This window comes from Aythya ferina (assembly GCF_964211825.1).
Source record: "Aythya ferina genome assembly, chromosome: 11".
Taxonomy (NCBI): Eukaryota; Metazoa; Chordata; class Aves; order Anseriformes; family Anatidae; genus Aythya; species Aythya ferina.
This window is the reverse complement of record NC_140307.1, coordinates 16,865,336-16,883,319: the sequence shown is the minus strand read 5'-3', so window position 1 is coordinate 16,883,319 and position 17,984 is coordinate 16,865,336. Positions and strand designations below refer to the sequence as shown.

Below are 17,984 nucleotides of genomic sequence, written 5' to 3'. Positions count from 1 at the left end.
TCATTCACTTCTTTCCTTAAAAAATTCAGAAAAATTGTGAAGATTTTTGTCCCTACTGGTTCTATGCAACAGAAAGTATGCAGCCCAATATTATTTTCTTCATTTATAATAGTTGCCAACCTACCCTCCCTCCATTGATTTAAACAATCCTGTCACAAAAAAAAGCTGCTAGTAGAGAAAAAAGTCCCAACTGGCAGCATTCACACTCTACTGTGAACACCGAGTGCTCTAAGGAGATGTTCATACAATTCACAGTTGATACCCTCTTACTTATTTCACTCAGTTGTTTTCATGATCCTACCTAAAAGCCTCCAATCAGGATTATACTTCTAAAGGCTCAGTATCAAGTCTGGCTTTACTCTGGATTTTCCCATGGACAACTTCCTGTTCTTCTAGACCTATCCACCCTTCTTAAAACATTTTTCCAGCGTTTTATTGCTGCTGAATGTGATTCAAAAGGGGCCCATCTGCTCTGGCTACATCAGGAGAGTTTTGCACTTTCACACAGCTGCTGAGGTTTTTGTCCCCATGTAGAAGCTGGAATTGCTCTACCCGCCCCCTTGCACAGAAATGATGTAAAGAACTGATGGATCCAAAAAACTATTGCAAGATCATCTGTATACTGACTGTATTACTATACTGCAAACTCTCTCACATATGCGCCATTTTTTGTGGAGACTTAATGTGCTCCCTTAATAAAATGCAGCATAAAACCTGACAGAGCTATTTTCCAATGGAAAAAAATAAAGCAATCCTATCAAATGCATTCATCTTATTAGAAATTCCATTAAACTGCTCAAAAAGCCTGGAGGGGTGATTGTTTCTATTAAATTCTATCGGCTGCCTGCTGGACCAGTTTCTTTAGGACTTTCAACATTTCATTAAATTTAAGTGATTTAACCTCCATTCAATTCTGTAAATACTGAAAAACAGTTATCTGCAAGTATGCTTTTGAAGATTACATTTACCATAAGCCAAACCAAGAGTATTTGAAAGTTACGTTTAACAGTATGCATGCCATTGTTAACCTGTAACATGCTCTGCAAATGGATTCCTTCTGACAAATTAGATACAGCAGCTTGACCCAAATGCAAATTGAACATATTCCAAGATAGCTGTGACCTGACTCCTGCTATTGACTCTAGGCTCCTTTCAGGACATAGAAGCCTACAGAACTGAATTTACTCCTCTGCTTTGCCAGGCAGTCTTATCCACATGGAATGGAAAAATAACATTCATTTTGAGCCATATAAATCCTTACAACATGTTTGCTTTGGTTTATGAACACTTATTTTCTATAAATGAGCTTCAGTCAATTTAGACCAATTTGAATCGAGTAAAAGAATAATGAAGGTTTTGGATTCTTAAGAAACAATGAAACTCAAAGCTTCCATTTAAATGGAACGACTTTCTACCCACATTTAAACACTAGCTACGGGAATTGGCTGGACTTCCCAATAGTTTCTAAATTCAATTTCTGGGCAGAAGCTAGTAAGGTGTTTCTAGTATACTCCACTGGACTACAGAATGTTTCTATCCATTTACTGTTGATTTTGAGGGCAGGCTGAGTCTCATCTCTTCATGCAGCATTAAGGAGAAGACTTTTCTTTGCATATAGTACTTCTTTAAAGTATCTGTGAAGGGCAAAAGTGAAGAATTTGTTTTTATTGATAACAGTCTAATTCTCACAGCCACAGAAACAAAACAGGTGCCAGTGATTACAAATAACATTCATCAGTTTCCTTACCAAATTGAATGCATACATTTTAGCTCATTTGACCTTAATTCAAACCCACCCACCCCCTTAAGCACTTAATATTCAAGAAACAAGTACTATTAATAAATTATAAAAGAATAAAAATAAAGCTTAAATAGGTATACCCTAAAATCCTTTTTTTTGTGTAACAATTCACGCAAACTAACAGCAATAAAAGTAATGAAAAAAAACTCAAATCAAGTTTGGGCAATTTGTTCAATTGAGAAATAGGTTCGTTAAATGTTGATGTACTGAGAACTGTCATGGAATTGATCTGAAAATGTGTTCCATCATCTGACAAATTAAATCATATAAAATATTCATCAAGCTCAGGGTATAAAAACAATAATTTATTACTTTTTGATCATAAAAAATCTGCTACTATTCGTGTTTTGTTTTGTGTTTTTTTCTTAAACAGCAGGAAATAGTCAAAAAGTTGACAATCAGGAAGTGTTCAATAAAAAAAGGCAAACAGATTGTAAATTTATTCCTTATCATCAATGGTATAGCACTACAGAAGCAAGGGTAGCAGGAAAAAAAAAAAACAAAACACAAACTTAGTGACACATGGCATAATCACCAAGTTATTTCTATTCAGTCTCTTCACTGTAGCCAGGAAATCACTGTTAAAGTTTTATGCAGGTCAACTTTTAATTGAACACTATCAAGAAAGCTAAGATGACAGAGTTAATTAAGATTTAAAGATAACACTTTTGGGGGCTAAAAAAAAATAAATTATTCCGTACAGACAGTAATTTTATATTCTATCATTTTAAATTTGTGAAATATCATACAATAAATACTGAAACCAAAAGCCTGCAGAACAACAGGCCTTGACTCTATTGTTTTTGATCAGCAATCCTCTGTAAGCAGAGTTTCATGTAGGAATTTTTATTGCGTATTTCTATCACTGCATCTCTGACAAGTTCAATGAACATTTGAGGCCAGAGCTTCTGCAAGGACTCATTTTTCATATGGATGTCCGCAGCTTCTTTCACTAAGTTCTCCACGTATGTTTGGCAAAATGTTTTTCTTTCCTTGATTTCCTGCATGGGAGAAATCATTTATTACAAGTTGTATAAGAGAAAGGAAGAAAAGGTTAAACAAGATCAAACTCAAAAAACATCCACAGAAGCTTAATGAATTAAAAAAAAAAAAAACAAAAATAAACAAAACAAACAAAAAAAACGGTGATTAACTTGGGAAGAGCACCAGACTTCCTTTCCCTTCCCAACTTTTATTGATTACATCACAATAGTTGGAAAGTATATATTTATCCACCTGACCTAATCAGAACCAAGCATATTGTCACACAGAAAAGTAAGCCAGTATGTAGCATCCCTTCCATAGTTTCCCTGATGGGCTCTGGCAAGTGCATTATTCCCAAAATGTACTAAATATTAGGTACTGAAGTAACCCAAAGCTTTAAAAATAATTTCATAATAAAAATAAATGAAACACACTTCATGAAACTACTGGCTCTGCGTTTTAGTCAATATGCATTAATCCCTGTTTCTGTAGTGTTTCTATAAAGTGCCCTAATAAGCTTAAACAGATATATTGCTGCTAAATATCGAGCTACTTTAATTTATGGGACTAGTAAAATGTTAGGTCATGCTTTGGGCCATCAAAATAGTGTGTTTTTTTTTTTTTTGTTTGTTTGTTTTAAATGAGTGATAAAGCAAAAAAAAAAAAAAAAGCTTTCCGGCTGTTTCACCTGAAACAAAACAAAACAAACAAACAAAATATTTATCAATGAACATAACCTGTCATATTTAGCAAGAAAATGATTCAACCACATTTACTACGTCAGTTTACTGGTAACTTAAGTTTGCTAAGTTTACTTACCTGGCAGCATTTATCAAATTAGTTTACTGCTAATTTACACACACACTGACACTCTTTTCAATGTTATGTATCCGAGATAATAAAACTACAATGCAATAACTGAATTCAGTGTTTACTAAACTTGATTAAATTTCTGGCACCAGAGGCTTTATATATTTAAATAAAAAAAAAAAAGAGCAAATGATGGGACAAATATGAGAAGCAGGATGCACACAACTATAACTCATGATTGCTCAGAAAGGAGATAGTGGTTGAAAGAAGCATGATCTCCCTGGAAACAATTTCCCTCTGACCAAGCAGAAGATGTAGATTAGGAACATAAATTGAAACAAGAGTGACTGATGCACTTGTCTGAAACAAACCAGCTTGCACATTAATTAAAGTGAATACATTTTCTATATATTTCCCTCCCTCTAACTCATTTAAAAGCTAGGGAACTTCTTTATTGCTAGACGCTGTGCTCTTTCAAGTCTTGTCTGAAGGCATTTTTCACCAATTCATTTTGGGACATACTTTCCAACTTCCATAAAAAAGTTCCTAACGTGCAATTCTTTGAAAAACAAATATGTGTCCACTTCTGATATTTCACTAAGGTATGCACATTTCATTACCAATGTAATGCTTTCAGGTAAGAATGTATTTTTATCAGATTGTGGTAATGCTCAGGAACCACTTCTTTAAAGACACAAACTGACCATTTTATAGTTCTCTAGAAGAGATTAGTTAAATGAAATGTTTGATCATACATGTAAATATGGTAAGCAGTGTTATTTTAAAACCATCATTCTAAATAGCACAACTGAAATTTGATATACAAATTCCATGAGTAGTAGTCAAATACATACATAATAGAGGAAGGAATTATTTTATAATGACATACTTACCTCAAGCTTTTCCATATGAACATTCTTTGCTGTATAATTCAACATTGCTCGAGCTGTGCTTTCTCCTCCAGCTCTTCTGTTATCACTACTTTCCTCAATTCCAACTCCAGATTTCTTTCCCTTTCCTTCCAGCAGATCATTGAATTGCTTCATCCTGTAGAAAGAAAATAGAGATTTACAGTTTTAATCATTGGATTTATTATTGTTTTTAAGTGCAGATGTTTCTAGTGACGATGAGATTTTTTTTCCCCCTCTTCTCCCTTTGATCCTATCATTTATGAGCTTTCAAGTTTATTGCATCCTCAAGTTACTCAAAATATACAGATGACTCTAAAAAGTCCTCAGTTAATTCACTTCCATACAACTGACATTTTGACATGTATCATATTTCACATCCTAAATAGGAATCCTTGCAGCTTAATTTTTAGTAAGTACCTATAGAAAACTAAAAAGTTTTTAAGCAACTTTTTTCTTCCAGCATCAACCCATAAATCTGTTAACTGTTACAGTCATCCACTTTGAAATAACCGCAAAAAAAAGCGTCTTCGTTGCGAAACCACATAAATCCTCACCAATATCAGCACAACTGAGAATTAAACATGCAGTGAATTTGTGTGCATGTTCCTATCATCTTTCTTTGGAGACTTCATACAACCTCTTGAAACATCTGTCTTCATGAATCAGGAAATGCAGTACTCAGGACACCTATCTTTCCTAAGTTATTTGTGGAATTTGTGTCTTTTTACCTACAAAGAATTTATCATGACAGTGTGGAAAAGAATTAAAACAATACATTCCAGACAAATTCCAGTTCAGTTCATTTTGCTTACGTACAGTTTCTCTGAAATTCCAACAGGATAGTACTTAGAACAAAACGAAGTTGTATCTGCTATAAGAGCATATTACTGAAGTGACAAGGTTTCATTCAGAGAGAAATCACATTTCAGTTTTAAGAAATCTATAGTTTAACAGAGCTCTTCAAGCTGAAGCAACAGAACAGAACTAGATTTTCTGGAAAGAAAAAAAAAGGAACTCAATGTTCAGAAATTTTAACAGAGAAATAAAACAAGCTAAACAAGAAAGCTTCATTCTCTTAGAAATACCTTTTGCCATTTCAGTCAGTGACTGTATTATTCAAAAAAAATAACAAAGCCTCTGTATTCCTTCCTATATCTTAAGAACTAATTTTACCTAGATTCTCCAAAGAATGAGAGCATACGATAATGCGGCAGCTCAGAAGATGCTACATATGCCAGAATGCCAAAGAGTCTTTCCGCCATTACAGTATCATTCTGAGTAACCTGTGAGGAAAAATAAAATTGAGAGAAAAAGAGAAGTTAGAGAATTGGCACATTCGTATTTCATACATGCATTCAGAATTAACTGCAATGTTATACAAGGCACCACATGAAGATACATGCCAGGCATACCTTCAAAACTAGATTTGCTTCTACTAATACTTTAAATATACTGAAATTTATGGTCTTTGATTTTGGCAGCATCACAGAAAAGATTTATTTTTAAAAAGTATGTATATATTTATATATATAAAAATAATAGCAAATAAAAGAGATAAATGGCAGCGTTTCTCAAGCCTACAAAGTTTACCTTACTCCACTGTACTTCTCTAAGTGTGATCCATATTGTTGTGTCAGAATTACACCAAAGACGTCCCTTTAACATACTTTCAATGGCTGAAAGCTTTTCATGATTAATTTTACACATTTCTGTTTGGATAAAGCATGTTGAAGGTTTTGTTGTTTGGTTGATTTTTGTTACTGCTTTTTGTTTGCCTTACCTAGTAAATTCTAGAGACCATAGCCTGTGTTTCTTCTGTCCTGAGGGCCAAATTATAAACTAATTGAACTGCCAAAAGTTTGTTGGCAAAATTTCTAGATCCCTGGATTTCCATTGACTACTCAAGGAATCTTTATGATCATTTAAATCTGACATGGACACTACAGTCCAACAAAATTCATTCAATGATTTATTCACTTCTGGATCAAATTTAATTTCTGTACATCTTAAGATATTTTTGGCAAGCAACCCATTTTCAAATAAGCTTCAATAATCACAATACTTACTAAGAATTTTCAAATATTTGCATAATACAGAACAAAAAAAAATGTGAATAAAATGAAATTGATTCAAATTAATGTAATGTTATCATATTCCTGTTTAAAGTTTATAGATGATAAAACAAATCCTTGGCCTGACATATACTGCAACACCAAAAGGCAAGGAGAAATTCAATACAGAAAACATAGTTCAGGAAATCGGACATTAATTCAGTTTTGTTTTCACAGTGATTAGTTTTGCTCATTGTCACTTAAAATGAAATAAATCTTATTCAGTTGTCTAAGAGTAGAAGACCTTGCTAAACAGTCTACTAACAGTAGCAAGGTCTAAAACAGAGTGCAGAACACAGTGAGGGAATCAAAGGGCATTACAGACAGAAACATGTCTGCCAGAGAAATACGTGATTTTTATTTATTTAAGTTAGGAGAAGCACAAAGTCAAGGTCAACAGAAACGCTAATACTAAATTCACTCTTGAGTTCATAGAAATTTATGTTCTCTATCTTACTGCAGTACATGCTTTACTCCACTACTCACAAAAAGATTGTAACAGTAATACCACATCACTGTCAGCCCATTACACATGCCTCTTTCCAAGTTCAATATGGTAGGAAAACAGGCATCAACTCAATCACTGTAATGTATCTGTTAACACTGCATGCCGTAGCACTTGGTATAGAGAATTTTGTGAAGTTTAGTAACTTCAAACCTTGACAGCTTTTTTTTTTTGATTACTCCAAGATTACTACCACTAGGAAAACTTCAAACAGCACGTCTCAGAGAACTCTTCTTAAAAACTAATGGTCTTGTATAAAGCAAAAGGGAAAAAAAAATCTATTTGGCAGACACTTTTCTTCAGTATACTTAAAGAAAAGTTGATTTTTGCTATATTACATAACACTGGAAAAATAGAAGTAATACACCATAAGCTACTAGATAGTCTGTCAAAAGCACATTTCTGCACTTGTATTCAATGTTAACACTGTAATCCTTTTGAATATAGCATAATAGAATAGTGCTTCTTAAAAATCAAAAGTAAAACCTAACAGTTCTTTAATTTTTTGAAAGCATATTCCAAAATCATAATAAAAAGTTTTCCCCTTAGGTGTATCTGTCACTCAGGTGGAAGTTTGAACTACTGTTTGCTATTGAAAGCATCTGAAACAATACCACATTTTAATGAAAAACAAAGCATTTTCTCTGCTTTTCTGATTGTAACACAGTGCAGTTACTTAACTGTACAATATGTGATAGTGCACTTTTTTCCGTAATATTGAAAAGACCCTGTCATCATTCTGCTCATTCTACTAGTGACTCACTTGCATTTTTAAAAACAATGCTAACTTATCTTGTAAGACCAGTAGTAAGAAAGAAGCAACAATGCCTTACCTCAATTCCATTTATCTTCTGCAGATTAAGATGGTTCAGCCTAAACAGAACGTAGTATTTCCACAAAGTAAAATTGACGACTGGATTTCCCTGAGGATCAACTGTTAACTGTTCCATGCGATGCACCTGGGCTAATGCATTGAATTGCTGCAGTGTCACAAGATTTGTCTCCTTAAACTTCAGGTGCTTTAAAAAAAAAAAAAAAAAAAAAGTCCAAAGCACAGTAAATTTAGTAAGGAAATCACTAATGAGTGAACATAATGATTCCTACTCTGTTCAACACAAATCACTTTCAAACTTTAAGTCTTCAGGTCTGACTACACAATTGAGCTCACTTCATTTATAGTCTGTGGGGAGAAAAACCATCAATGTATCAACTAAACCATGTATTACATATATTTTAAAATGTCAACTTTACAACCCCCCAAGCAATTTATAAACCCTTTAGTAACAGCGCTATCATTTTCATGTTACAATAAGAGCGGTACTGCTTGAGAAAGATTTATTTCAATTCTGCAAACAAATGCAACGTTCATGCAAAAATCAGTACAGTATTTTAAATATTCCGTTTCTGACTGTGACAAGCTGGCATTAAAGTCTGCTGTTTCTTTGAACAGTGCCATATAGCAGTGTCCCTATGAGCATGGTAAATTCATGTACACAGCAGCACACTGGGGGTAAGAGGAAAAATTGATGGTGAAGATAAAGAAATCTAGCTGAGATTCTGCTATCCCTAACAAGTTTCTGAATGAAACAATAAGTTCCCCACAAACTCATTTATCTCAATGAAACCATTATATAGTATTATACTTAAAAAGAAGTAGGGAGCTAAGCAGGCATATCATCTGACTGACAAGTTCATTTATGTATGCCATCATTACTTTATTATTTGCTTCAAAGCTAAAGATTTACTTGTCCAAGAAAAAAAATGAACTAAAAGGTTCTCATTATGTTGTTTTGCTTCATCAGGAAGTGAAAAATTCCAAGAGTTGTACTGATTTAACCAGCCTTTGAATTTTACCTCTCTCTTCTACCCTATCAGCTATTTGTTCTTTGAACTCACAATACAAACAGAAGTCTCCTGATACTATTGATCTCTAATATTGTAGAAAAACAATACCATGTTTCTACATCAGTTTTTCTTAAAGAATCAGATAGGTCAACTATGGGAAATAATTACTAGTCTGAAAAGAAAACAACCATTCTGTTCGAGAATCTGTCTTGTATTTAAGAAGTGTCAAATTAAACAAAACATTATAGGATAAAACTCATGTAGTTCACGGAAGTATCTATTTACAAACAGTTGAGGGTGACTGCCAAACTAAGGTTCTGTTGCAAAATAAATAGTCCACAGCTGTTCACACAGATGACATTGAGCCATTCTTACCACAGAATTAGGAAATTTTAACTTCAGTTTTGTTAACACTTGAACTATTTCATCAAATTCCATGAACATAAAAGAGACTGTGACAATAGATCCAGCTGTTTGAACACTCCAGTTTCGATCCAGGCACTCCAGTGCTCCAGAACCATACAAGTAAAGAGTGTCTCCTTCCACTTCCACCAAATGAGAATCAAGAACAGACAAGCCTTGTACAGCACTGCTTAATATTGTATCAAGAGACCTGTGGAGGACATAAAAATGCAGTAATGTAAGTTAGATTATTTCACAGCAGTAAAACCATTTCTACTGAACGATGGTCCTTTCATTTACTAAAATCTGACCTGTCAAATATGGTTGCCAGCATTCATTCATTTTCACTACCCAGTCTGGTTCAAAAATGTTAAGGGCTAGAAAACCCTCTTTTCATCAAGTAATATTACAGCAGCTCTACTGCTTCAGCAGAAAGACTTGGTGTGATAGGGTTGGAGAGCTCAAAAAATGTCATTCATTTTTAATAACATGCTTAAAGATTTTACCTCAGAATGTTAACTTGTTTTAGCTATCTAAAATCAACTTCAACCTATGTTACTTATCTAAGCAAAGTCACCTTCAGATTCTGTTCTCTATATAAACTGTAAAAGTTACAACATGATGAAGCACAGCAGGATCCAGCCCGTTAAGATCAGGCAGTTATTAAAACCAACCAAGGATAAAGCTATTCACAGCGCTGAACAATTACTTGCATTCTTAACAACAGCATCACTTCTTAGTTAAAACCTTTATGTCACACTACCAGGATTCATTAGTCTGCTTAGAGATGAAAATAATCTTGTTATCCTTGTTTAATCTTTAATTAATAAGGATTATTATACATTTATTTTAAAATAACGTTAGCTTCCCGATTCAGAAGATTGCTTTTTAATTTAAACAATAGATGCAGGTATTCTCAGCTCTCATCTCATTGTATCTGACTTCCACAGAATACATTCAGATGAACAGACCAGCTGAAAGAATGCGCACAAAGAATTCAAGATGAGCACAAACTACTGGTTTAGAAAGCTGTGTAGTGATGATTACTGTTTTGTTCTTTACAACCTTCTTAATATATTTTATGTATTTTGCTTTGATTTTTATTATTTATTTTGGTTTTATTTTTAATATTTAATATTTTGCTTTTATTTTATTAATACATATATTTATGTATTTTGCTTTTTTTGACTATTAGTGATCACTCAGCAAATGTTTTCTTGACAATACCTTCCAGAAATTCACCCTTGACTGGAAATGGTTATTTGGGAGCCCATTAATTCACACATGATGATATAATGACTTATCCATGCTGACTTTCACCTGTCATTGTATTGCTTAGTTGCTCATGTTCTAAGTGTTCCAAAATTCTTTACTGCTATATAGCACATTAGTAGATCCATATCAATTTTAACCTACCAGGAGTAAAACAGCATCATGGGCTACATGGCAAAAAGACAACAATGTTGTCTAAGCCTTCTTTACTTTAACACTCATTGCTATGTCTTCATTTATCTCTTTAAACGAATCTCAATCGTTGATAAAGGTTAGTATCACACTTTTATTTCTCTACCCTTTCATGAAAAAGAAAAAATTCCAAACCTACCTCTCCAATTCAGAACACAGAATGTACTGCAAATTGCGTAAGAGTATTATATGTGCAAATAAAACACATTGTTTATGTTGTTAAAAATTTGTGGGGGTTGATTTTATTTTATTTTTTTAATTTTCAAAAGTAACTACTTTGACTTCCAAAATGCATTCTACAAATCAAACTACAAAAGCTTCCACAAGAACCTAGAAACTGATGTTATGCATTATGTTTTATTACTAAGGAACCTGCTTTGGCAGGGGACCTAGACCCGATGATCTTTCAAGGTCCCTTCCAACTCCTTCAATTCTGTGATTTTAGATTTGACAGAAGTCATAACATTCAGTCAGGAAACTACTTGGAATATACCAACTTTAGTCACTGTATCCAGCATAAGCAAAGACAGCTTTGCAGCAAGATCTGTCCTATAACTCCATGGAAAGAGCCTTAATATTTTACTTTAAAGCATGATTTCTCAAGCAATGAAAATCTGTTCATTAACAGATTAATGCTCCAGCTACCGTAGTTATATTGTCTTGATCAGAGGAAATGATTACTAACTGTGTAATTAAACTGTGAAGAAGGCAAAAAAGCAGAGACTCTGCATATGGCTGGGGGGAAAGCTTCAGAAACAAGAAGAACAGGAAGGACTATAGCAGTTTAAAAATGTCAAGAAAAAAAGTTTCAGAAAGATGCTGCACTTGAGCGTAGATAAAAGCCAGATCTAGTCAATAGTAGATTGAACCTCAGATTGATTCTGTCTGTGAAAGAGAGACTTCCTGCCTGCACTTGATGTTTCCCATTTTGATCAGACACGGCAGGAATCTGTACTTGATATTAAGTTTCTGCAGACTATTTTTCAGACTTTCGCCTGAGCTTACCAAGTTGAAAATGTGTTAGTTCAGTTTTAGCCAATGCAAGATAAACTTAATCCACTAAGTTCTGCATTTAGTTTTTCAATTATGTGGAGTGCCAGATAGCTAGCTACCTTTCAGATGCAAAGTAGTAAACCAATGAGTGTATCACAAAAATAATACAATTAGAACACTGACCGTATTGATAAACACATTAGATAGTCAGTGCATTTAAGGGTTTTAAGTAACTGAAGAAAAAAAAATTAAAAATTATCATCTAGACTGAAGATTCAGACGGATTAATTTAACCTTTGTCAAAGACCAAATTATTATACTTTTAATAGAAATCAAACAGCAATCATAAATTGGGGTAACCAGTGTCAATTTGAAATTTCATTTAAATATACATACCTATTGATATCATTAGATGTATCTCTATCTCAAACAGATATACCTATTGATTTCAAGTGTGAATTATACATGCATACAGTTTTCCAGAGGTCTAGTTAGACAAAAATCCCCCCATGGTAAGGATTTAATTCCTTAAATAGAAACTTAAAGAAACACCAATGTTACTTTGAAACTTCTAAGTTTAAGAAGTAAAAATAAAATGTAACTTTTTTTTTTTTTTTTAAGCTAACAATACAGATATCATCTCAGGCAACATCAAGGGAAAAATAAAACTAAGCCTATGTTAAAGCACTGTTTTCGCTAAAATAGCAAGGGTATTTGAAGAAAGCAGTCCAGGAGATCTTGCTGTTCAAACTGAGAACATAAATTCAAGACTCAGTTTACAAAACCTCTTCATATACACTGAAATTACAATTGTTGGCAATAAAGGTAAAAGTCTAAACTATCAAGGGAATGGATAGCCTTAAGCAGGCTCAAGAATTCATACTAAAGATTTCTTGTAAACATGAAAACCTCCCTTATTTAGCAAAATCACAAAAATTTAGTGCTAACTTCTTTAGTAACGTGTAGCTAGCTGACTAAGTCTATATTACTTACTATGGTGAAACCTGTTGACTATTAATAAACTGAAAATCATTTCAGGATGATTTTGCATATATTAATTTTGTAATTACTTTACAAAATTCATGCTGCAAAAGATGTTTTACTTTTTGATCATGAAACAGCAAGATCTCAGAGCTGATAACATGAACGTAAGACACAAACTGAAAGAATTATTTCTGAATAAAATACCTGCTTTCTTCAGGAAACACATATGCAGTACTGCCATTGATCTGACAGGGTTCATTATCTTTATCTTGGTTTAAAGAAGCCTCAAGAGCTGTTCGATTCTGCTGTATCTCCCACTGGCGAGCAATATTGCAAATTGTTAACCGTTTCTTTTCCTGAAACAAAAGTCATAGTAAATTATGACACCGCAGTATCAACTCACTTGTTTGATCCGACAGAAATATGTTGCTTAATCGAAACGTAGTTAATATTTTAAACTGAAGAAAGAAGTACTGGTTCACATTAAAACCAACGTGTCAGTCTAGCACTATTCTGTGTAACTGCAAGGGAATAACATTTTCACAAAATTTGCAGTAACAGAAACAAGTAACAATAAAGACGTAAGTTGTATAAGAGTAAGTTTTAACTAGTTGATTTGGTTAACCACACAAGTCTGTTTTTGACTATCTGGAGCTGCTTGTACTACACCTCCACAGAACAGGGTAAATTGATGCAAAACACGCAGCTGTATTACAGTCTCCTTTTTCAAATAGAAAAAAAGGATATTTATTTGATATGCCTATGGAGAAAGGCAGCAGACAAGAGTAAGTCTGATTTTATGGTTTCAAATTAACACCTTCTGATATATTAAGCTTGACCTATACTCTCTAAGCTCCTAAATTTAATCTATAAAAGCAACATGGGACTGGTAACATCATGCTTTTACGTAATTCCTTTCACATTAGGCAAATTGTAGACATCGCTGTACTTGAATTCACTAAGAACATTCCTCACAATGCTGGCCTATGTTAGAGGTGGGAAGTGTAAAGCTTTACAAATGAACATCTTCCTTTAAAAAAGGGAAAAATTAACGAAATACAAGTGAGCATTTTATAATCTGTGACCACGCAGCCTAGGTATTTCCTTAAAATTAATATTAAGATTTGCAAATTAAGAGCAACTAAACAGAAATGTTTGACAATAAAATACTTAATACAAACATGTAAATCTTTCATGCTGTAAACTACTGTACTCATTAAAGAATAAATATCAAGATCTGTTTCAGTGATTGATAATGCAGAGACAAATCCACTAGACTTCCAATTATGATAAAAAATCATGTCCATAATAGCTTGTAACAATGACACAAAATACATGGAAACTGCTTTAACATTTTTCTTCTTCTAAAAGTATTTTATTTTAAAGAGTTAAAAATTCTGCTGTTTCATAATCAGTTTGCCTAAAGAGTCATTATGTTATCTGGTTATGTAACACCATGTGTCCCACAAAAATACACGTCAGTAACGGAAAGGTTCCCTACCACAAGAAGAGGAAGTTGAAATGTCAGGATTTTCTTTTAGTCACATTAGGTAAATTCTGTATAAGAGGGTGAGGGTCTCCTAATGAAGTCAACCACTGTACAGCTAATTACCTGCTAGAAAATGAATGCTTATGATGTCATCTACACTGCAGATAGTTACAAAAGTTTGGAGGAAAGTGACAACCACTGACATTCCAGAATAAGATTCTCTAGATATTTTCTTCAGAAATAACTACGATTAAAATCCTATACCTGGAGATTTTTGCCACTGGATATTATATCTATTATCAGATCTGTTCCATTCACTTCAAATGTGTGAAACAGAGAAGAAAAAAGAAAACAAAAAAAAAAAAACACACACGAACACATGAACATATTTACTACGAAAAAAGATAAATGACCTCACTGAATCACGCAAAATATACTGCCATTTGACATTTATGCCACTTAACTATTTGAAGATGAAAAGAAACCTCAATTAAGCAACAAAACCTTCATTTTAAAGTTGAAAACAGAGTAAAGGCACTGTAAGTGATTTTGTTTTTTCCCTGTAAAGGAAGTTTCCATTGGCAAAATGCACTGAGTAATCTATGCCACCAAGGCAAACAATCCCTTTACTACAAGGAAACATTACATCAGTGGTTAAGAACATGAACTACAAACACACACAAACTTTCTTTCAGTCCAGTTAGTTTTTCAAAAGCGTAAAGCAACATCATGTATAAATATTATTTATTCGTTTCCCATTTCTTTGTGTTACTGAGACCTGGCACCAAAACTTCAAACCCAAGTAGACTTTAAATTTATCAGTATCTTACATTAAAAGCACTGCTTTTTAAAAAAAAAAAAAAAAAAAAAAAAAAGTATTTCTAAGACTGTTTTGTTGCATTTTTAGTTTTTGTTTTTTCTTTCGTAAAGCAAAAGAATCAAAATATTCTTGAATGCAAACATACATTCTTGTGCAGTACACATGGAATTCTTTTTTCCATTCATACATTTGGCTCTTTTTAACAAACAGCCTTTGATCTGTCATTAACATTCTGTTTGTACCTAATTCTGAAAATTAAAAGGTACATTTGCTACACTTCTTCATACAGCCTCTTGCAACTGCTTTTAGTCTAACTCACTTGATGAAATATGCTTTTACCTAGACTATTTAGTAATATGGATACATGATTTATTTTTTTTCAGTTTGCCAAATTAGAAGAGATTTTTTTATAATCATTACTGGACGACAAAGAAGTTTAAAAAGGCACTCCTATTAAATGAAAAAAATGATTTGGAAAAACACATTCACAGAATAAAGAGAATGTTGATATTCTTATATCCTTGAACGCTGGTCTCCTACTAGCAGTGTTGGTCATTTAGTCACTGGCCTGTAAGAGTATTCTGGAGTGTGCCTCTGTCTCCCCTGTTGGAGCTATTCCATCTCAAACGTAAAGGCATTAACCAGGCCTGTCAGTACAGTACAGAAGTGTTCCTCTGAAAAAAGAAGACAGCTGGAGTCTAGCTGTTGCTCTGATAACTGCTTAGCTCTTTCCACAGAGAGGAATAACTTCAACAGGAAAGAATGAAGGAAACACTACTTCAGAAAACCCTTTATGTCAGCACTCACCTGCTGGAGAAGACCAAGTTCAAGGAATCTGAAATAACTGCAAAGTCTCTTGGTTTTACTTTACCTCTAGATTTGAGAAAATGAAGTTTGCCATCCTTTTACATACGTTAGCACATGCACGTGCAATTGTGTTTTTTTTGTTTGTTTGTTTTTAGTTTTGTTTTTGGTAAAGGGTAACTTGAATAGTTCACTGAAGAGTTTCAGATGTAGAGTGAACTGTTTAAGCTGTAAAAAAAGTTTTAAGAGATACAGATACATTGGGAGAACTAAGAAATACGGCAAAAATATTAAGTTATAGAATATTAATGTAAACTAGTTTACAGTAGATTTATCTAATTTTAGTTAGGCTTAGAACAGCCATAGAAAATACCTTAATCAAGCTTTGTTTATGACTTTCACGTTTCCTTTCTTCTTCTTTCCTTGCTGCAACAGATGCCATGCGTCTTTCTTCTTCCTGGAAGAAAAAAATTGATAAATTTATAAATGTATGAATTTACCAAGTTCTGAAAAGCATTATTAATTAATACTAATTATTAATGTATGTCTTTGTGTTGGTGATTTGAATACAAATTTAATGTTTATATTATTGTACTATTTTAATATTAAATGTTTTAATATTAAAATAATAAAAATCATATTTACAAATAAATCAATAAATATAAAAGAAATTACTCAAATAGAAACGTTGAACACAAAGCTATTTAAAAAAATATTTTACAGGTCTTTGAAAAACGTAAAGTACATGATCTGTAAAACAACTAAAACATTTTAAAACATGACAATCCATTATATTCTTTGTATTTTTTGAGTAGTTCCTCTAATTAGTAGGTTTTTTCACATAAGAAAATAAACAGAGATAGTGAGCTGATTTCCATTTATACCTAAATCATGATCTAAAATTGTTCTCAAGTTCTGTTAAAGACTGAGGAAAAGTTATCCTTTGGAAGAAGAATGCAATGATAAAAGATACAAAGTTAGTTAGCTACAGTATACAAATTTTATTTCTTGTCAAAATTATTACCTATTCATGTTCAAGAAGAAAGCCATTTATTCCTAAATAACGACAGTCAAGTAAGTGAAGATGTTTAGTTCTCCTGGTATAGCAATTTACTTCTGCAATATAGCCATATTAGGTTGAATGCTCCCTGTTTACAGCAGTTGAAACATTCTCACAGCACAGTATTTTTAGAACATGTTTTTTCCAAGTAACAAAAGAAATGTTCACTATGAAGTAAAAAGCGTAGAGTTCTTCCAACACAAATATTTAGGAAGCATACTTGAACTTATTTTGATTTACTTCATATGCCATCTGGGTGTTTGTATTAAAGTACCTTCCAAGAACATACACAAAGTGTTTTGGTTTCCCTCAAAATAGAAAGCTCCTATCCTAGACTTTTCACTTCCACTTTCCAGAAAGTTATGTGTTAAGAGCTTGAACAAACAAAAGTGAACAGAAAACATCATAAACCATTAAGACATATTGATATTGATACAAATAAAACATACTATGCTTACAGAACTGTAAGAACCCCTAAGCACAGGGATAAAAGCCTACTAGAAGATTCAAAAGGGAACCTGACACTTAGCATTACTACTACATTTTAAGAAAATAATTTCCAAAGTGTAACTAGTCAGGGAAATATAGCAGGTGTACACTTATCTGCATACAACCTCCTGAAGACCAATGAATGCACCACAAACTTCAACATCAATCATAAAGGTAACTAAAAAACTGCACAACTGTTGGCAGCCAAGGGTCTGGTGCCATAGAATTATCAAATAATTCAAGGAAGAAGGGACCTTGGGAATTCACTCCTCTGTGTTCCTACTTAAATAACGATCAACAATAATTTTAAAAAAATACACCTGTGCAGATATACAAGGCTTTATAGACCCCAGTACAACAGAATATCACATAACGAAGCCCAATACCTGAAAAGGAAGGTTTAGGGTGAGGCTGAGAAAATCATTAATAAAAACCATGTAGGCATATGCCACGAGCATGAATGTATAATTAATAGCACACAATAAAAATACTGTTCCTCAAGATATGAGGCA

At 33.1% G+C, this 17,984-nt stretch overlaps 1 protein-coding gene across 2 annotated transcripts in view; it reads right to left on the bottom strand.

Moving 5' to 3' along the window:
• Positions 1-2,085: 2,085 nt before the first annotated feature.
• Positions 2,086-17,984, bottom strand: part of LRRC49 (leucine rich repeat containing 49) — a 43,211-nt gene continuing 27,312 nt past the window's right edge. For both annotated transcript variants that reach the window (XM_084532859.1, XM_084532860.1), the window contains exons 11-17: positions 16,297-16,380; positions 13,015-13,166; positions 9,343-9,580; positions 7,956-8,141; positions 5,680-5,789; positions 4,489-4,642; positions 2,086-2,802 (exon numbers count right to left, since the gene is read on the bottom strand). In XM_084532859.1, coding sequence (XP_084388985.1) covers positions 2,596-2,802; positions 4,489-4,642; positions 5,680-5,789; positions 7,956-8,141; positions 9,343-9,580; positions 13,015-13,166; positions 16,297-16,380 — 1,131 coding nt within the window. In that variant the 3' untranslated portion in view covers positions 2,086-2,595. The remainder of the gene's footprint in view (positions 2,803-4,488; positions 4,643-5,679; positions 5,790-7,955; positions 8,142-9,342; positions 9,581-13,014; positions 13,167-16,296; positions 16,381-17,984) is intronic.